Genomic DNA, 21,194 nt, shown 5'->3' on the forward strand with positions numbered 1-21,194 from the left:
AAACATATTTTAAAAAAGGGATTTATATGCTTCTAGATGTCTACGGGAATATATATTTTTGTGGTGGTTTTTTTTTTTTCAATTTAAGATTATACTGTACATCCTTCATGTAACCTGTTTCTTTTGTCCAACAATACATGTGAGTACCTACTCTTGTAAGTCACCAGTGACACTTTCACTCAATTCTGGTGGGTTTCCTTACCTAGGTTGACTACTCTCTCTTCCTCCGGATTCTCTAGTACCCTGGCTTTAACACTGTTGTGTTCTGGTTTCTTGGTTTTCCTCTCTGAAGTTTTGTTTTGGTTTTATTTATTTGCTTTTTGACTCTTCTGCTTCCTGTTTTTTCCCCTGTATTTGTGGACATTCTAGAAGACTCAGTTCTTGACTTTCTTCTCTTTTGAAAATGCATCTAGTCTAATGGCTGAATGGTCATCTCTGTGGGGATGACCAGTAACTCCAGACTTTCAATATTGATCCAGACTTCAGTATTACTTGCCTTCTGAATATTTCTGTTTAGACAGATGTCTTTTATCATCTTAAATTTTAACATCTCTGTTCTTTCCTATCACTTCTCTATTGAGCCTTTTTTCCTATTTCTTATTTTTCATTCTGTTCCCAAACCTAGAACTTGAAGGACTGAGTTTTTCTCTTCTGTTGCTTCTCCCTTGTAGCTACTCACCAAAATTCTGTTTTTTTTTTTTATAAAAACTTTTGCTATATCTTTCTCATTTCCTTCCTTTTAACATTCTCTTACCGTAGTTGGTCCTTTTGTGAGTTTTATTATAATTACCTTCTGTGTGCAGTTTATTCTTTATACTCTCTGGCCAGATTAATTTTTCTAAGTCTGTGATTTCAGTATCCCTTAGGAAAGCATTTATTATATGATTTCAGGGGTTCTATATAATCCAGCCAAGTCTGTTTCTTAAAATTTGAGTGCATCAGTGTTCTAATTTTTATTTTATTTTTAATTAATTTAAATTTATTTTATTTTTGGCTGCATTGGGTCTTTGTTGCTGTTAGTGGACTTTCTCTAGTTGTGGTGAGCGGGGGCTACTCTTCGTTGCGGTGCATGGGCTTCTCATTACAACGGCTTCTCTTGCTGCGGAGCATGGGCTCTAAGCATGCGGGCTCAGTAGTTGTGGCTTGCGGGCTCTAGAGTGCAGGCTTAGAGTTGTGGCACACGGGCCTAGCCGCTCAACAGCATGTGGGATCCTCCCGGACCAGGGCTCGAACCCGTGTCCTTTGCATTGGCAGGCGGATTCTTCACCACTGTGCCACCAGGGAAGCCCAGTGTTCTAATTTTTTAAATGATAATTAAATAAAATGATTTCTAATTATTAGAATGTCATTAGGATTAATTAGAAATATTAGATGTTAATGAAAATCTTGTAAATTGATAAACCTTGGAGGAGGAGTTTCAGAAATTGGAGACTTAGTGTTATCAAATCGCTTTTCCATATTTTAATGTGATTTAAGGAGCAGCATTGTTCAAAGATGACCCTTTGTTGACGGGAGAATGAGCTCACTAAGACTGAGGGCTCTCTCCTCCCAGCAAGAAGCTGTACCCAAACTCAGCTTCCCACAAGACTGCTACTGCTTCCTCCCCCTGCATGCTAAACTGTGACTTCCCAGGGGCCCCAAGGATTCCGAGCGCCGAGCAGCTGATGTTCTGTAAAGAGCTGGCACCAAATCTAGACATTCTCTGGTGGCTTTTTACTGAAAAGGTTCTTCCTGTCACTGCCCTATATGGAGGAAGAGAAAGAAGGAGGCAGGGTCTCTTCACTGAATCTCACACCCACACTGGGTCCATAGAGCATCCTGGTCCTGTCTTTTCTCCATGAGAACAGAGGGAAATTGGGGTACTTATGGATTCTTTTCTCTTACTGACTCTGCTGTTCCTTAACCTGTGTCCTGTAACGTGGTAGAATGTATCTTGAGTCCTGGTGCGTGACAGGGCGACTGAGAATGGACCCACCTTGTATGACAAGTAAGTTAATCTGTAATTTTGTCCTGACTTTTTTTGCCCTCGATGGTGTAGGAATCTGAATCAGAGCCTATGAATGGTGAGATAATGGATGATACTCTTAAGACTTCACTTATAACAGAAGAGGAGGACTCCACTAGCGAAGTGTTAGGTGAAGAATTAAAATTGCAGTCTTTTAATTCCAGTGAAGACTCTACGAATCTTGTTCCACTGGTGGTAGAATCTTCAAAATCTCCTGAGGCTGTTGCACAGGATAAGGTAATGGAGAGATATCCTAATTTTTTATAGTTATAGTGTCCAGTGTTGCTGACTTGGCTAGGGCAATGTGGGATATATATCTTCCTCTACTTAAACATGTACAGTCCTTCAGGAAAAATCAATTTTACTACATTGGGTGTTTTAAGAAGATGCAATCAGTAATGTTTTTTAAAATTCAAATCTTTGTAACTTCATTCGTCTGACTTACGGTAACAAAATGAGTTTCACTTTGTAGATTTAGGAAATGCTTAGAAAAATGGGTAAAGCATTATTTACCAAATATTTGAATACCTATTACTTACATAGCCTGTGACCAGTACTGTCATTTTAATTTGTTTTAATTAGGGAGACAGATTAGATTAGTGGGGAAAACTTGATGGAATATTTTGAAAGAAATTTAATTATTTATTTTTATTGAAATATAGTTGATGTACAATATTAGTTTCATGTGTAGTACATAGTGATTTGATTTTTGCATACATTATGAAATGATCACCACTGTAAGTCCAGTAACCATCTGTTCCCTATATAAAGTTATTACAATATTGTTGAGCATATTCCTTATGCTATATATTACATCCCCGTGGTTTATTTTGTAACTGGAAGTTTGTGCCTCTTAATCCCCTACCTCTTTCGGTCCCCTCACACCCTCCGTTCTGGCAACCACCCATTTGTTCTTTTTATCTGAGTCTGTTTTCATTTTGTTTTGTTTTTTAGATTCCACATATAAATGAGATCATATGGTTTTTATCTTTCTCTGTCTGACTTATTTCACTAAGCATAATCCCCTCTAAGTTCATCCATGTTGTTGCAAGTGGCAAGATTTCATTCTTTTTTTATGGCTGAGTAATATTCCATTGTATATATAGGTGCCACATCAAAAAGGAAATTTAATTTCTACTTTTGAATATTCCAATTTAAGGGTAAAAAACTCTTGTATCGCATTGTTTTATTAGTGTCTCACATAATTACATGAATAAAATTTTCGCTGCCCTCACCTTTCACCTAATAGTCAAACTCAGTGGGGTAGCACAGTGTCAAGTCCCAGGATTCTCGGTTCTGGCTCCAGTAACACCAGGAAACTAAAAACTGAGTTGATTCATGGTTTTGAAGAATCTTGACATAAAGTTTGTGCCCTAAGTACTTTTTGGGGTAAAATCATTACTTTTATTGCATCTTTAAAGCAAGAACTTAATGAATCCAAATTATCATGTAAGACAGTTTCGAAGAAATTGAGCTGTATTCAGAACATGTGCACACGATTAACAAAAGTAGTGAGTACTGAATTCTTTAAAATGTGGTTCAGGGTCATTGCATATTAGTGTCTGAGAATAATTTATGTAAGAACTGTATTGCAAAAGTTGTTCACCGGGTTTTTTGTTTTTAGACTTCACATGTAACTGACTCAGAAATGTTGCTAGATGAAGGCCCATCTGATGACAAGGGGCACACTGAAGAGAGGCTGCCTCTAGTTTCAAGAAAGAAAGCACATTTTGGGAGTTCAGACAATGTAGCTACTATCCCAAATGAAGAACGGTCCGACAGTGGTTTTCCAAACTCCGTGATAACTGAATTTTCTGAAGAATCGATTCCTGAAAATGTATCACCCAACACTACTGCCTCATTGGAAGACCAGGGTGAGGAGGGGGTAGCTGAGCCCCAGGAAACATCTCCAGCTCTTCCTCAGAGCTCTTTAATAGAGGTTGAACTTGAAGATGTGCCATTTTCACAGAATGCAGGACAGAAGAACCAGTCAGAGGAGCAGTCTGAAGCATCTTCTGAGCAACTGGATCAGTTGGCACAATCAACAGAGAAGACTGTGGATAGCAGCTCAGAGGAGATAGAAGTGGAAGTGCCTGTGGTCGACAGGCGGAATTTAAGAAGAAAGGCCAAAGGGCACAAAGGACCTGCGAAGAAGAAAGCCAAGCTGACCTGAATGAGGAAGAAATGTGGATGATAAATCCTCTTCTTTGTAACGTAATTGTTGTTTTTAAAATATGGCAGTTAATAAATAGCATGGGGCACAGGATAAAAACTCCAGATTTTCAATTTGAACTTATTTATGATGCCGCTTTTCCCTCCCCTGTAGGACCTAGGATTCACCGTTCTTTTTAATTTTTCAGGCTATTTTGTGTAAATACAATTTTTTTTATTTTTATTAACCATGTTTCGATTTTGGGAAACCAGATCATACTATATTTTCTTTAGCAATTGGGGATATCTGACCATTAATATTTCACAAAATACAAGTTAAAAAATGTGAAAGTAGTAGGGCTTCCATCAATTGTAAGGATCACAGAAATCTTTTATACTAAGGGTTTTAATAGTAATCTTGGTGAAGGTTCTAGAAGATTTAAATTTCAAAACTAATCACCATTTTTTAAAATGTAGGCATGCTTAAACAAAAATGTCAGTAAATTAGGATAAATGCAACTTCAACTAAATGAGAGCACAAATTTGGAAATTTATGGTCAAAGGTTTATGAAGGTGATATTTTGGCCTCTTAGTTCTTAGTTGTAGGTGCAATTTCTTCCTTTGACTTCAATGTCTGTGGAAAGGCACAAACAAAATCTGTTTCCAGTTCACTCTTGATAACATCTGATATTAACAGTACTGCTAGGGATTTAACTCTGGCCTGTAGGCACTCGTATAATTATTTAAAATTTCATTTGAATCTGGGGACTGTACTTTTGTCCTCACCCAGTTAACATGTATACTTTAGAAGTGTGAGAACCCTTCCTAAGGCTTCTCCTTAATCCTGCCACTGCCTTTATTCTAGAATCTTCATTATATTCCCCTCACTTTCATCCACTTCCCTAACTCATGGAGTGATTCCTGTCAAAAGATCTTTTTGCCTGCCTGCCAGCTTATGCCCTTGGCTTCCACTTTTGGTAGGTTTGGAACTGCGCCCCACAATCTTAGACCTAGATGGCAGGAATAAGCTGCTCTAGGAGCCATAGTTACAAGAGCTTAAATCAGATTGGAGGCTTCGTTTGTCCCTTTTGGCTTGCTCGCTCTTGATTTGTTCTGTGCGGACAGGTTACAATCTAGCCTGTGTGTACATTGTGGTTGCCTTTGCCTGGGTAAACTAAAAACAAAGAACATCCTCAATTGTTTATTTTTGTATAATAATTTATTTAAAAATGAACAAAATGGTTATCCTTAGAATCCAAAGAGAATCTTAAAACAGTCCTACTCTTTGGAAGTATTATGTGTACTCAAATTTTCATGTAAGTTTGAGAATGCTTTGAGGCCATTTAGATTGTTTTTAAAACTGCTTGGTCCTTACATGAAAAAAAAATGTGTTATGACTTTGTGTCATTATTTGAGGTGCTAAGGATTGATGTTGAAGGTTTATTCAGTCTATAGTCAGATGATACTAAATTTTATTTTGGGATGTTGGCATTTTAGGAAGATTTAAAGTTGAGGTAAAAATCTTTAGCAGACAAAATAGCAAACCCTTCTTATTCGTGTAAAACTTTGAATACTTGTATCCTCTACTATTTTCTTTAATTATTGGTCAGGTAGGCCAGATTATTCCATTCTAAATAAAAATTAAGCACTTTGGCCATTTGTTTTCCCAACAAATGCTAATCAAGTGAAAGAATAAGTATGACTAATATTTGTGTTAGCTGTTGAATGTTTATGCTGTTTTATACATTTTGTGAGAAATTTTTGTTAATACCACAATTAGGGAAATAAGGATTTAGTAAATTCTTAACCTTTCCATTTTTAATTTCTTAAAATAGATTTAAAAACCTAACACCTACTTTTTTACTTGGATTCTTCATTGTTCTCTTTAAAATACTTTCTTTAAAAAGGTGTAGTTTAACTCGATGACAACTCGATGTGTGAATATAGTTGCTGAGGTTTACAAAAAAGAAACGTTTATTTATATGACCACTAAGGACTCGCAGTATAAATTTAAACTTGTTAAACTTGTTTGGTTTAAACAGTAGGTGCATTTTAAGCAGTTTCAAAACTTTCTGTTCAGCACACAATTTTTGTCCATATTATCTCTGACAGAAAATGTTATTTTGGAGTTTATAGTTGGTAGAGGAAAGTTAGGTCACATGAAAACAACCTAACTTTCATGTTCAGTAACAATGAGTTCTATGCTCAGTGAGTGAGTGTAGAATTTATAACAATTTATCCTCAATAAGGAATCTAAATAAAACTTAATCACATTACTTGTACTTTTTGCAAAAGGCATTAGAAAAACTCTGAGAATGACAGAGGACTGAAATCTGATTTCAACCAGGTAGTCTAGTTGTTAAGTGTCCAGTCACATTCTATAGTCCTTTGTGAACTTTTTTCTGTTTAGAAGTCTTATTTGTGGAGAAGGGAGTTCAGTTCAGTTTGTGTAAATACATATATATTTCCTTGTGTAATATAAAGCAGTTATTAGCAAAATTTTTGTTCTACTTTCAAGTTTATTCAATTGCTAGACATCACAGAAATATATTTAAGAATTTATTATAAAGTTCCTCTACAACTTTTAACAGTGAGAGGGTCTATTATGATTTTTTATAAAATCAAATAGCATGACAGAATGTCAATCTTCTACTACTTAAAATGTGTCTCTATTCATGGTGTTTCCATTCAGTGCAGAAAATTATCATGGCAAGGATAAAAACTACTAGTGATTAACGGTTCACTTTTAGCTGACCACCAGAACACCACCTAAAATGGTTTCAGTGACTTTAGAAAAATATCTTGAAGGTTTATGATTGCCTCGAATTGAGCCTTTACCTGGTATCTAAATATCTGCTCTTACATTCTGATTTACCCTTAGGGATTATACCTTCTAAAGTTTGGTCACACCAGCAAACTGAAACAGATTTTAATGTAAATAAAGAATTTATACTAACATTACTCATCTGTGTAACAGTATTTTAGAAATTTCTGCCTTGTATGTCCACTAGTTGCAATACCGTGTTTGAAGTGTTAACCCAGTCTTTCATGGGTGTGATTAGTTACAAATGTTTATGCTTCTGTTTGCATACTTAGTATCAAGCTTTATTTGTACAGATAGTTTAACTTGCTTATTTTTGGTTGTGAAAAATAAGCAAACCTCAGTTCTGTATCCAGTGCTTACCTTCAGTAGATTTTTTTTCTTTCACCCTCCAAAATTTGTCATTCACACATTCCCCATTTCTATTAGCGGCAAAATCATTTGTTAAAATCTAATTGTAAGGAAGGTTCTGCTTCTGTTATCCTGAAGTAATTGTATCATACTGGATAGTAATTCCCAAGGAACTAGCCTTTCTTTTCCTTAGTGTCTGTGTGTTCTAAAACTTCTACTGTGTTTATACAATTTAGAAAAGATGTTACATTATTCAGAATAGCAAGACTTACTCAAGTACTTACGTTTGTTTTCTTGGTAGATTCTTTTTTTCTAATTTTTTTTTATTTTTAACAGTAGTAATTAAACCTATATTTTGTGATTGTTTCCTGGTCTGTGTTTTGAAATTCCTTCCCTTTCCCCTAAGTTCATTGGTGAAGATGTGTTTAGATATTGAATTTGTTTAGACACTGATTTCGTTTAAGGCACAATCACATTGGTTGTACTTTCAAGACAGACTTAAAAAAAAAATAAACAGAATTGAAAACAATTAATGTGATTATAAATTAATATTATAGACACCCTAAAGCTCAAAGTCACAAACATAACTCAAATCACAAATGTGCTTTTGACTAAAACATGACCTTTTTAATATTATCTAAGTAACTGCAAATAAATTTCTCTTTAAGGACATCAGTGCAGCCTTTTTCTTTTTAAAACTATTTTACCTGGAATTACTTAAATTTTAACCACTTTAAAAATATAAATACACTACCCTAAGTTTAGAATACAGGAAATGCTAAAAGTATAAACATTTTGGTTGGTATGTTTTTCATGTATCTATCTTGAGTAGAAAATACAGTTCCAAGTATATGGCATTATATATGATGAATGAGAGGGGGAAAATGTTTAAAATACGAATTCCCTGACTTACTATAGGAATAATTAGAAGTAAAAAGTTTTATCTAAGTTCTTTTGAACTTTATAGTGTAGTATGCCTTCTCATATACTTTATGTTTTCATTAAAATGCTGTATTAATGCTACATTTCTTAGGATTAATAATCTACAGTGAGGAGGAGGAGACCTCAGGGAAGGTCTTAGATGTGACAAAAAGTTTCTTGGCTTATTCTTCACAGCTAAGCGTGCACAAACCTTTGATAAAATGTGTTTTCGACTGCACTGGCTTTTCCAATAATGACAGATCTACACTGCTTAGTACCACTTATTAATACAGATACTGATGAAGTAGGATATTTCTATAATTGATTTTTTAATCATGCAATTTGATGAACATCTAAACGCTAAACAGATGCAAAAGACCAATTTGTAAAACTAGGCCATTTTAATCTTTTTTTTTTTTTTAAACAATAGAATAAATAGTTTTCTTGATGACTGCAGACATGTAAGGCTGATGGGCAGTATTCAGAAATATCAGAGTAATGGTTTCCTGATTGGTGTGTAGTCTTCAATAATTATAAGGAGTTATTTGTATGTATCTGCTGTCAAACCAGTAAGACTGCATTTATGCATCCGTCATTTTCAGGATTGTTGGTAACCTGGGCATATTTTCCTAAGGAAAACAAAACAAAAAGGAGGGATGTTAGCTAATAAAAATTACCTTTAAAGAATACATATAATCTTTGCCCAAATTATTTACAATTACCACTTTTAAGAAAGAAAAAATGGACGACCATAGTATATAAATGAGATTTTATAAAATGAAATCACTCAAGACCAAGCTTGAGTTCTCCATACAATTTTTATATAAATATTGTTTTTATAAATGGTGGCTAGCTTCATTCTGTTACTATGTTATATTAACAAGCCTTTATGGATTGACCTGAGCAATGCTCCTTTTCCACACGATTCTTGCTGGAAAAAGCATCAAGTATTAACTAAGTTTCAAATCAATTTAACCTATTTTAAAACCAAGGTCAAGGGACTTACCTGGTGGCGCAGTGGTTGAGATTCGGCTACCAATGCAGGGGACACGGGTTCGAGCCCTGGTCCAGGAAGATCCCACATGCCGCAGAGCAACTAAGCCTGTGCGCCACAACTGCTGATCCCACGTGCCCCAACTACCGAAGCCCGCGCGCCTGGAGCCCGTCCTCCGCAACAGGAGAAGCCACCGCAGTGAGTAGCCCCGGCTAACCACAAATAGAGAAAGCCCGCCCGCAGCAACAAAGACCCAATGCAGCCCCAAAATAAATTTATTTAAAACAAACAACCGAGGTCAACTAACATGAAGTATGTGCCAATGACTCATACTGAAGATTCAATCAAGAAGCTATACAGTTTAAAAGAACGTTAATGTTTCAAAGAACATTAAAGTTTAGAAATATCTGGGTACTGAAAGCAGAAAACTAAGAAAATGAAGAAAAAATTTAAAATTGTTGCATGACATATTTCAGGCTTTAATTATTACTGAAATAGTGTGGCCACAGTGTTCGCTGTCTGCCTCCCTTCCCCCATTTGTGGGCAATTTATTTTCTTCCAATATTTTTCAGTTACAATTTCCCATCTGCTTTTCTCATATCTTTTTAAATAAAAAGTATCAAAAAAATATCTAGCAATGTAGTAAACCTTACGTAACTGAAACCAGTAAACTAAAGAAGAACTGCATTCATAACTCTCTACAGTGTTCTTCCTAAAGATTTAAATCTGATTCACATCAAGTTTAACTGCATTAAAATTTGCTCTATACTTTATGTCAACTTAAAAACTTCTATCTTAGGATTATAACATTAGCAGCCCCATATTCAAAATTGTACTTACCCCAAATGACCTTGCCTCCTTGTGTCACTAGGCCCAACTCGCTCACGTTCACCTCAATAACAGTACCTTTGGTAATAACACCCAAAGCTGTATATAGTGGGGATGAGGGATTCTTCTTCACACCAAGTATTGGCAGGCAGAAGGTGGCTTTCAGTTCAGGATGTGTTACGTGGGCCTTCTTAAAACGTAATCCCTAGTAAGTCAAACACAATGTTTTGAGTCGAAAATGTTAATGATGAATATTGATCCTTTTTGCTTATCTTTTCCAATCATCTCCCCACCCTGCCCCAAAAGGATTGAGTGTCTAATCTTAAGGCATCGAAGAAAATACTTAGAATTAATTACAGACTAAAAACCTCATAGTTAACAGGAAAAGTATGTGGGGGAAAAACCCAAACACATACTTCTGAAAAGTTTTCACCATGGAACAGCTACCTAGCATCATATTCAGATTTTCTCCTGTCCAGTTACCTATACTTCCTGAGGACTTGCTACATGCCAGGCACTATGCTAGAGCTCACAAACAGCACCATTTAAACATGATAGCCTTACAACTCTCCCTATTTTTTTTTTAAACGATAAAAACAAGGATCAGCAGGTTAAATAACTTGTTCCCAGGCTAAATAGTGTGAGGGTGGAATCAAACTTAAGTATCTTGATTCCAAGTCTGTATACTTCAGCCACCTTCCATGATGAAAGATTGTCAGCTTTCTTTACGTTGATGGTTAATACTGGTCAAAAACTGGAGAGAGCCCAGAGAGATCTCTGTTACAGAGACCAGATTCACCCAGTCACCTAGATACGGTCTTCTGGGGTGAAGGCACTTTAGAAGCCACAACATTTTGCAATCTCTCAAATTTGATTTTTCCCTGTATGGGGGGAAGGGGGCAAATGACAGTAAATCAAATTCTTAGTAACAGACTCATTAGTCAAGCTTACATAACATTCAGAATGCCATATGATTAATTCACAATAAAACGTATCTGCCAAACTACAGAAAGCCTAGAACACCTTGACTAGTATATTCTCTCCCTGTAGAACTTGTTAAGATTACCAAAATGTATTTAGAAGATTATGAATATACAATCAAAATAAGGGGAGTCCATGATGGAATCCAGGGATGGGTGAACACTTTCTGTAAATAACCATATACTGAAGCTCTTATTTTAGGCTTTGCAGGCCACATGGTCTCTGTTACAAATACTGTGCTCAAACTCTGTAGAAAAAAATAGCCATAGACAATATGTAAATGAACAGGCACGGCTGTGTTCCAATAGAACTTTTTTTTTTTATAGAAGCAGGCTGTTTGACAACATTTTAATTCATTGAAAATTATTCAGGTTGAGAGCTAGAGTAACACTGCCAACTTTCCCCTCTTTGTTTTTGTAAGCAGGCTGGTATCCAATGGGCAGATTAATTCATTCTGTTTAAAGACATTCTGCAGAAATATATCTTCAATTTTATTTGGGGAGGTGGAGAGGAGATTGGTTTTGACCATCACTGCTGTCAACAGAAATTAAAGTCCCATTTTAATATTCTCTTTTGTCAATGACTGCATACTAAGTATTTTCAAAAGCATTAAGATACTTCCCTTACTAAACTGGAATTAACTCTTGAAAAAAACAATTGTACTCATTCTCTAACTGTTCTCAAAGACGAGTGTCAGGCACATAGTAGATCACTTGTTCAATGAGTAAAATGACTGTGGAAAATGAAGATTCTAATATGTCATATTTAAAAGTCAAGATTCACTGACAATCTCTGTAATGAAAATTCTTTTTCATCTCAAATATCCTATGAAGCTGAAGATTCTTGACAGTAGTGGAAGAGTGCTAACCAATTCCATCAATAACTTAAAATAACAAAAATAGCCTAAAAACATCTTTCAACCTGTTCTTTTCTATCAGTTTTAGGAATTTCAGGAAACTGTCAAGTACTTTATCCAGTTTTAACATAGGAAATGATATTTAAGCCATTGCACTCTAGCAGGGTCTTACCATTGGCCTAATGAATCTTTCATATTTAGGTGGTTTTCGAGTAAAGCCATCTCCAACAAAGCAAACTTTAGTAACCATCCTCTTCCAGGCTTTCTTCTTTCTCTTTCCCGTTCGAATAACTTTTAATACTTCTGTTTCTCCCTGGGCACGAACTTTGGGCAGAGGGACTTCCCATTTTCCCTAAAACAGGCCACAGTTAAAATTTATATTGTTAGTAAAAGACAATGAGAATAAAAAGTCAAATATTTTTTAGTTGTACAAAGTAGTAGATTCACTTTTTTGTGTAACCAACAACATTTTGGCTCAATTTTTTTCTAGAGATCTGCACTGTCTCCTGAAATTAATTGGAACTAGTTAAGTTTACTACTAAATAGTTAATAGGGTAAAACTGGAAGACTGTCTCCACCTTTTGTTTTTAACATCTTTATTGGAGTATAATTGCTCTACAATGGTGCATTAGCTTCTGCTGTATAACAAAGTAAATCAGCCATACGTATACACATATCCCCATATCCCCTCCCTCTTGTGTCTCCCTCCCTACCCCACCCCTCTAGGTGGTCACAAAGCACCGAGCTGATCTCCCTGTGCTATGTAGCTGCTTCCCACCAGCCAGCCATTATACATTTGGTAGCGTATATATGTCCGTGCCACTCTCTCACCTCGTCCCAGCCCACCACTCCCCCATCCTGTGTCCTCAAGTCCACTCTCCACGTCTGCATCTTTATTCCTGTCCTGCCCCTAGGTTCTTCAGAACCAATTTTTTTTTTAGATTGCATATATATGTGTTAGCATACGGTACTTGTTTTTCTGACTTACTTCACTCTGTATGACAGTCTCTATGCCCATCCACCTCACTACAAATAACTCAATTTCATTTCTTTTTATGGCTGAGTAATATTCCATTGTATTCCACATCTTCTTTATCCATTCATCGGTTGATGGACACTTAGGTTGCTTCCATGTCCTGATTATTGTAAACTGTCTCCACCTCTTAACATATCTTTATATTTCTACCTTGAATGGATTTTTAGATTACATTTACTAGTAAGACGAAATCATCACCCCATATTTTGTACCTCCCTAGAATGCAGATTCCATGAAAAAATGGAAGCAGTGCAAGGCAGTAGAAAGAATTCTGGACCTATCACTAAGGGCATAGGTTCTAGAAGCAACTCTACCATTTCACAGATAAGCGCCTGTGAAGAGTGATTTACAACCTCCTAGATTCCAGTCTCTTCATCTGTAAAATGAAGAGGGGTTAAGTAGATAATCTCTGAAATTTCTTTTGGTGCTAAAGTTCTACCATTCTAATTTTGATACTTACATAAGCAATAAGATTTTTAAAAAATTTTAAAAATCCAATCTGGAGACTAAGTTCTTTAAATGCAGATACTACTTATTCTGCTGATACCTAGATTTCTGTCAGTCTATCCACAGGTGTTTAAAAATAGTATCTATGTCTTTTTCTCTGCTTTTAGCAGAATTTCACTTAATTTGACACCAAGTGCAACCCAGAAGTATTTATTTTTTTTAATTGCTCTATTTTTATCTAAGTCAAATCACTTAGGATGCTTTCCACTATTCTACTTTTTAACCAGTTTTGGCACTGCAGGGCAGCAAAAACAAGAAGCAGTTGTATCCTTCTCCACAACAGCACAACATTAGGAGTTGTCAAGTATAAGAACCTGTTTTAAATAATTTTTTAAAACTAAAGACACATGGCATTCTTAAAAAAATTTTAAATCCTGTTGAATGTTCTCATGGTGAGAAAGCACATTTTTTTAATTACTTAAACATTTTATATAAAATGAAACTTACAAAGACTTCAACATCTAAATAATGGGAATAGTTGGACTTCATTTTTCCATTTAACTGAAGAAACAACTAAGAACCTCAAATATGTATTTAAATAATTCTCATGAACAACGCGGCAACAAAAATAAAGACTTCAATTTTTATTGCTTACCGCTTTTTCTTTTCGTTTTTGTTTGATCATATTGGAAAGTACTTTAGCTCGAGACTGTCCCTCTCTGTCCAATAGATATGCAGGTACTGCTCCTTGTGGAGTCTTTTCATCATTCTTCTGTTTGGTGTTTCTTTTTTCATGCATCTTAATACTACCAAGAATGAAAAAGATTCAGGATTATTGGTTTTAATAATTATTACTCAAAAGACTAACTTGGTACAACAAATAAATGATCACTTACGTCTTTTTCATTTGTATTTTCTCAGCATGGCGCTGTTTATGGTAGAGCTTAGCTTTCAGACCAATCATTTTTTTTGCCTTCTTTGAACGTTCATGAGCCTCTCGACCTTCCTTCTTTCTCTTTTTCTCATGGTAATCCAAACGATATCCATAGCGCTTACGGTGTAACTCGATATATTCATTTTGTGGCTATAACGATGCAAGAAGTGTTAATTTAATTTTAAAAAAATCACTGACAGAATTATTCTCAAATACTTTTTTTTTTTTTTGCGGTACGCGGGCCTCTCACTGTTGTGGCCTCTCCCGTTACGGAGCACAGGCTCCAGATGCACAGGCCCAACGGCCATGGCTTACCGGCCCAGCCGCTGGCACGTGGGATCTTCCCAGACCAGGGCACGAACCCATGTCCCCTGCATCGGCAGGCGGACTCTCAACCACTGCGCCACCAGGGAAGCCCTAAAATACTTTCTTTTGAGTAGCATATAAAGTATAGAAGGTCCTAGGTCATCCACTGATCACTTGATTAAATAACTCTTGCACTGTTAAGCCTAATCACATGATGTAAGTTAAATAAATTTTGATCCTGAATGATATGAGGCATCAGGATTTACATCTGTAATAAACTCAGTGAAAGTTACTGTTCATTGAAGAGAACTGTCCAAAATCCACTGGACCACAAAAGGGATGATCTGATTCTAGGATCTCTCTCTTTTGAACATTGATAATCTGGTCTTTCAATATCATCATCATACTTTTTAAAAATTTAATAACATTTTACTCAGTTTTATTGAAGTATAATTTACATACATACAATGAAGTGTGCCCTTCTTAGGTACAGATATAGAGTTGTAAGTTTCGACAAGCACAGCTCTGTAACCACCACAATCAAAATTGAGAATATTTCCAACACCCCAGAAAGTTCCCCTTTGAAGTCAATCCTCTTTTTCCATCTCCAATCTGATATCTATTGTCCTAGTTTTGCCTTTCCCAGAATGAAATGTAAATGGAATCTACAGTATGTAGCCTTTTGCATTTAGCTTCTTTCACTTAGCATAAGGCTTTTGAGATTCTCCTATGTTGTTGCACGTATCCATACTTCATTTCTTTTGACAAGTAGTCATTTTATGGATATACCACCATTTGTTTATTTGTTTACCAGTTGATGGATATTTGGGCTGTTACCAGTTCTTAGTGAATAAACATTTGCATATAAGTCTTTGTGTGGACATATGCCCAACTGTTTTCAAGGTGGCTGTACTATTTTGCGTTTCATGAGCAATGTATGGGATCCCCTTTTGCTTTTTAAGTGCCTGTTTTATCTTATACACCAATATTGTTTTATTTCAACACGCGGCCTCAGTCTATTTGTACTTTAAGACTACAAAAATAAAACAACGGTGTAAAGCCAACTCCAGCACGGAGAATAATGCTATGTAACAATCAACAAGGTACTAGGTATCTTATGTGGTGTTTTCAACTGCTATCACATACACCTGGCAGCAACCATGAAAAAGGTATGTGGAATGCCACTTTGCAGAGAAACAGAGATTAGACATGTAGTAGAAAGACAAAGGGTCTGGCAGTCAGATCTGGGCTATAAGGCCGTCTCTGCAATTCATTAGGTGCTTGGCCGGTGGCAGGGCATACCTTCGGTTTCCTCTATATTCTACGGTATAGAGTTATCACTAGGCTCTGGCACTGATGGTCACACAACTTTGGGCGAAGCCAGGAATTTAACAGAGTGAAACCTGTCTGGCTCTAAAAGCCTGTGCTCGGGCAAATACCCCACTCTATGGGCCGAGACTGAAGTTGTATTCACTCCTCGGAGCGCACCCCACTCTCATTCCCTCAACTGCACTTCACTTCCGCCTACCACCCCTCACCGCTAACCCCAGCGCCCCTGGGCCCCCAGGCCCCGCCACCTCTGACGCCCTAAGTGGCGAGCTCCTGAGGCGACCTTCTCACCATGGTGACGGCCGCCGAGCCACCGGGTGCAGCCGCCGGGGCGCGAAAAAGCTCTCAATTTTCTTGTCTTAGAGACCCACGAGCCGACTCCAAGCCGCCCGCGGCAGGAAAGGGACGCTTGTAACTCGACCGACTCCAGAGAAAGCGCTACACAGCCGTTCCGAGCCTCCGTTATCCACTTCCAGCTAGAAGGACGGAAGTTGCTGGCCGGCGGCTTTTGAGTGGGGCACCGCCGGAAGTGGTGAAAAGCGGCGTCGCCGGAGGCAGAGGGAAGAATACGTAAGTTCCGCTCACGGGTAGGGCGTTCTCCGAGGTAGGGCGTCGCGACGTGAGGCCTTTGCACTGTTGGGTGCAGCCCGCACCTCGGCTCTCACTAGCCCGGCGGGGAAAAGCCGGCCTCCGGAATGCGACCAAGTGCCAGGTGGGTACGGGGCCGCGCCGTGTGACTCCTGCGTGCCTAGGCCCACGATGGCCACTGGCGACCTTACAGGATGCTACAGCCAGGCAAGCACGAGGACTGCAGGGCCTCCCGCCCCATCACCTCGGTGTCCGCCCATGTGTGGGCCTTTCTGTCTCGCCTTTGGCGAGAGCGACTGGTCTTGGTTCCTGTCACCGTGTGTAATGTGTGCACAATTGAGAAGGATGCAGGGGAATGAAAACTAACTGTAGAAGAAAGTAAATTACTGGGCCTTAACAGCTGTCAGAAAAGAAAGACAACGTCCTGTTTTTCCGTACTAATTTCTGAAATTCCTGAGGCCTTTTGGTGCCCAGGACGGTGCCGAGTGGTTTTGCATCTAGTGGTCCTCTAGTGGTAGCGAGGAAAGCTGTCGGTTTTTACATTTTAATGTATGGTCGTTGAAGTTCCCTTAATTACCCTCACGGTCTGGAACGTCATTGTTATTCGTCTCCCTAAGTCTTAGAGCTTGGATTTGAGGCAGTTTTTTTTTTTAAGGCTTCATCTTCTAATGGGACTTATTTCCTTTAAAACCCGAACTAATTTTAACTAGGGTTTGTATATTTTCAAGTACAGTAAATTATGTAATCTCTCTTCCTGGGATACACTTCCCCCTGGTATTGCCTTCCTCACCTGATTCAGGTCACTGTTTTATTGAGACCTTCCATGAGCTCCTTTTTTATAGTTACTACTGCCCCAGTTCCCCTTTCCTGCTTAATTCTTCTCTGTAGCACCTGTCACCATAGGAGATGCTATGTATTTTATTTATTGTTTGTATCCACTGATTAGGATAGGGACAGGATGAGGGAAGGGATTGTTGGATTGTTTTTTCTTCACTACTTTTAACCCTATTACTTAGAAGGCAGTGGTAGACACACAATAAATATATTCTTGTTGATAATTGAATTTACTTCTCATGTGGATCCTGTGATGTGATAGATGAAAAGACAGGCTCAGATTTGAAGTGACTTGTCAGAGATCACAGAAGACTTGGGGCTCCAGCAAGTCCTCTTGACTGTAAAGCCTAGTCTGGCGTTTTCCACCACAAGTAAAGGGCCCACTTGACATTTCTGGTGTAATTAAGAGTTTATGGAGAGTTTTAAAAAGACTTTATTGATGTGTTATAATTATGACAGGCAGACAAATGCATATTGTAGATGAACGTTCCTAGTGGATTCTTTAAAACCTGAATATACCTGTATAAGCAGCACCCAAATCAAGAAATTACCTGCACCTGAGAAGCCCTCCTCCTGCCTTTTTCTAGTAACTGTCATTCCCAAGGGTACACACTATCCTGACTTCTAACAGAATGGATTCGTTTTGCCTGTTTTGAACTTGACGTAATTGGAATCATATAGTATGAACTTTTTTGTGTTGGTTTCTTTTGCTTAACATTGTGAGATTTACCCTGTTTCCTGTCAGTTTATAGAAATTTTTAACAGGTTTGTTTAAATTGTGAACTAATGTTTTTTCATTTACAACTCTCAAAGCCATAATGCTCTTTTCTCTTCTGAATCAGAAATAGAAAATAAATGTTTTAGAGGTTAAGCAATAGTCACATTTTGATTTGTGTGAAATAGACGAGGCAAAGTTATTGCTATGTGGGTTATCATTTGTTCTTTCAGCTGTGATGGTGGGATAAAAATGGCCTAAACTGATCAATGTCAGCGAAAAGGGCTCTTAAAAAATTTCTTCCTGTGTAATTGGCAGTAGCCAAGTTGGGTATCGTCACTACTTTGGTACATCTACAAGTATATACTAGATACCCAGTCTTTGCATTTTGGCAGTCAGAAGCATAAAAATGTATTCCTTCGATCTGTGTGAAACTTTGACAGTATTTATTGGTATAGTTTAGAAGAATAAGCCAGGAGATGTGAGAGCTGCTTTATAAATTGCATGGTGTTAAAAAATGAAGCTTATTTGTGTTAAAGAGGAAGAACAGGTACAGTAGTAAGAGCCATGCAGAAAGTATTATGAATGAAATGTTTGTTATTGTGATATGCAGGATTGTTAAACCTAATATTTTTCTTGAGGATAGGGATCATGTGTTACTCATTTTCATGTTTCCAATAATCAACTCCTTGTGTTGCTCCAATGAATGTTAGATGAACAGGGAATTGGAAGGGGCTTTTTCAGTCCAGGTGACTTAAATTTAAGAGTATCTTTACTGAGCATTTTTTTTTAGCGAGTAAAAGTTGATTTGCCAAGCTTTTTTCTTGAATGAAGTTAAAGGCTAGAACTAATTTTTAAAATTTAGATAAGTAGCTTGTTTTAGAACTTGTGACATAAATTCTGTAGTGAAAATGAATGTTTAGATAGATAGCTTGAGATGATCTATTCAATATAAAGAGAAAAAGAGCAAAGATGACATTAGGGATTGACATTAATCAATAATGAACATATTGGCCTAATTCATATTTGATACTTTTTTAAGAAACAGTGAATATGACACAAATCTAAATTGAAGTTTCTAATTTAGGAAAAATTACTAAGTACAGTAACAAATACCATATGAAAACACTATTTTAACTTGATGCTTTAGAATCTCTTTTCCTACATTACTTTATCATCAGCAACATCATCTTCATTTGTGCTTTTATGCTAATGTATGTTGTGATTATACTTTAGTGTCCCGTGATTCCTGTTTTTGTGTATTAAGCCTTACAGGCGTGATAGTCTACCGATTTTTTTTTTAAAAAAATAGTCCATGGATTCTTTTGTTTATTGGTTGTGAACTTGTTGATAATGTAGAATGGGTATTTACCTGTTTTTTCTCATTACTTGCCGTTTTTATACCATCAGGTGTCACGGTTTTTAGTGAGTACTTATGTTACCAAACCAGGCTTGAGTCCACTTGCCTGAGCGCAATAAAGCCAGTCTACTGACACCGGGTTGTGGTGAAGGAAACTGCAGCACTTATTGCAGGGCACTAAGCAAGGAGTCTAGGTAGCTAGTGCTTAAAAGACCCAAACTCCCCAGAGGCTTTCAGGGAAAGGTTTTAAAGATAGGGAGAGGGAGGGGGATTGTGGGGTGTGTGATCATCTCATGGACACTCTTCTGACTGGTTGGTGGTGAGATAGTCGGGAGCCAACATCATCAACCTTTTGGTTCCAACAGTTCTGGGGTCTACATGCTTGTGGGCAGCATATAGTTAACTTCTTCCACCTGGTGGGGGTTTCAGTATCTGCAAAATAACTCGAAGGACATGGCTCAGAATATTATCTGTAGCCCTTCAGGAGGAACTGAAGGTCCTTGACTTTGTTTAATGGCTAAACTATTATTATTTTGTCTTGTTTGACTGTTTTATTTCTGCACTTTCTCACTTCTCTTATTAAATTTATTCTTTGGAACTTGGGGAAGCCCTAGGAGGCTAAAGTTTTTATACAGACAAGGGGCAGACAGAGGACTTGGGAGAGGAGTCTGTTCTGGGAAGGGCCCATAGGGCCCTGCTTTGTTACACTTATGTGTTGTCCAAGGCCTAAGGAGGTCTGGGCCTTGTAGAATAACTCACTTGATAGTTCCAGTAGGAAACCAGTTTTGTTGAAAATCATTGAGCCATGGGGAAGAAGAAAATCAGTGGCGGGCCCTAAATGACTTTATAGGTCAAAAAAATGTTTGAGGAATTGTGCTAGGCTGCTGGTAGAAAATCCCACCTTTTGGGCAGCTCCCAGTAGTGGAGATAACGTGGAAATACCATATTTGTCATGAGTAAATATAAGTTCCAAGTGTTATGAAAACACAGACAAGGTAGTATTAAAACTTTGTAGGAGATTAAGAAAGGCTTCCAAGTTGGGGCTTGAATACTGAATAGAAATTTGCCAGGTGTGTGACTTTGGGAATTTGAGGACTGCTTTCAGACAGTGGCACCATTACATGCAAAGGTGTTAGAGCGCAGTGTTTTAGAGGAATTTTGGCTAGAGCTCCTGGAATAGAGTAGGGAGTAGGCGAGTACAAGGCTGTGAAGGTAGTTAGGGACAGAATTTGTTGTATTAAGAACCTTTACAGGTTTTTAAGTAGGGAATTGACAAGATGAGGTTGTTTACTTCAAAGGTATGTGTCAAGAATGGATTCAAGAAGTGTTTCCCACTTAAGTGATCTGAGTACTACTTTTTTAAGACTGACAACTGAATTACCTGTGCTATTAATTACTTAATATTTTTCCTTAAATTCACACTTTTATGTAGATAATTTCATCATAAGCAACACTACAAGATCACAGATTTTGTTGGCTATTGTTTCTAACATTTGTTCAGTTTTTTTGTTTTTTTACTTATAATGTAAAATAATCATGGGCAGTCACTTCAAGAAACACAGTGCTGGAATAAGTTTAAAAAATTTTTGGTCTATAGGAACCCTTCACACTTAAAAATGAGTCCGAATGAACAGTTTTGTTTGTATGGGTTGTAATTTATATTCAAATACCAGAAATGAAAACAAATCTTTAAAATGTTTTAATAATTCATTAAAAATAATAAACCATTAAATATTA

At 37.2% G+C, this 21,194-nt stretch overlaps 3 protein-coding genes across 8 annotated transcripts in view; 2 read left to right on the plus strand and 1 right to left on the minus strand.

Annotated features, from left to right (window-relative positions):
* FAM169A (family with sequence similarity 169 member A) overlaps nt 1-7,694 on the plus strand; it is a 65,054-nt gene extending 57,360 nt beyond the window's left edge. For all 5 annotated transcript variants that reach the window (XM_027100826.1, XM_027100830.1, XM_027100828.1 and 2 more), the window contains exons 12-13: nt 2,039-2,242; nt 3,630-7,694. In XM_027100826.1, the coding sequence (XP_026956627.1) occupies nt 2,039-2,242; nt 3,630-4,178 (753 nt within the window). In that variant the 3' untranslated portion in view covers nt 4,179-7,694. The remainder of the gene's footprint in view (nt 1-2,038; nt 2,243-3,629) is intronic.
* A 937-nt stretch (nt 7,695-8,631) lies between these two features.
* Nucleotides 8,632-16,434, minus strand: NSA2 (NSA2 ribosome biogenesis factor). Its single transcript, XM_027100835.1, has 6 exons — nt 16,252-16,434; nt 14,288-14,475; nt 14,047-14,197; nt 12,081-12,260; nt 10,084-10,276; nt 8,632-8,878 (listed from the first exon to the last, which is right to left on the minus strand). Exons 1-6 carry the CDS (start codon nt 16,252-16,254, stop codon nt 8,811-8,813), a joined length of 783 nt encoding a protein of 260 aa, XP_026956636.1. The 5' UTR covers nt 16,255-16,434; the 3' UTR covers nt 8,632-8,810.
* A 107-nt stretch (nt 16,435-16,541) lies between these two features.
* Nucleotides 16,542-21,194, plus strand: part of GFM2 (GTP dependent ribosome recycling factor mitochondrial 2) — a 48,872-nt gene continuing 44,219 nt past the window's right edge. For both annotated transcript variants that reach the window (XM_027100819.1, XM_027100820.1), the window contains exon 1: nt 16,542-16,672. The gene's annotated coding sequence lies outside the window, so the exon portion shown is untranslated. The remainder of the gene's footprint in view (nt 16,673-21,194) is intronic.

Source organism: Aethalodelphis obliquidens, unplaced genomic scaffold (assembly GCF_003676395.1).
Source record: "Aethalodelphis obliquidens isolate GAN/ISIS:26980383/991018 unplaced genomic scaffold, ASM367639v1 scaffold4, whole genome shotgun sequence".
Lineage (NCBI taxonomy): Eukaryota > Metazoa > Chordata > Mammalia > Artiodactyla > Delphinidae > Aethalodelphis > Aethalodelphis obliquidens.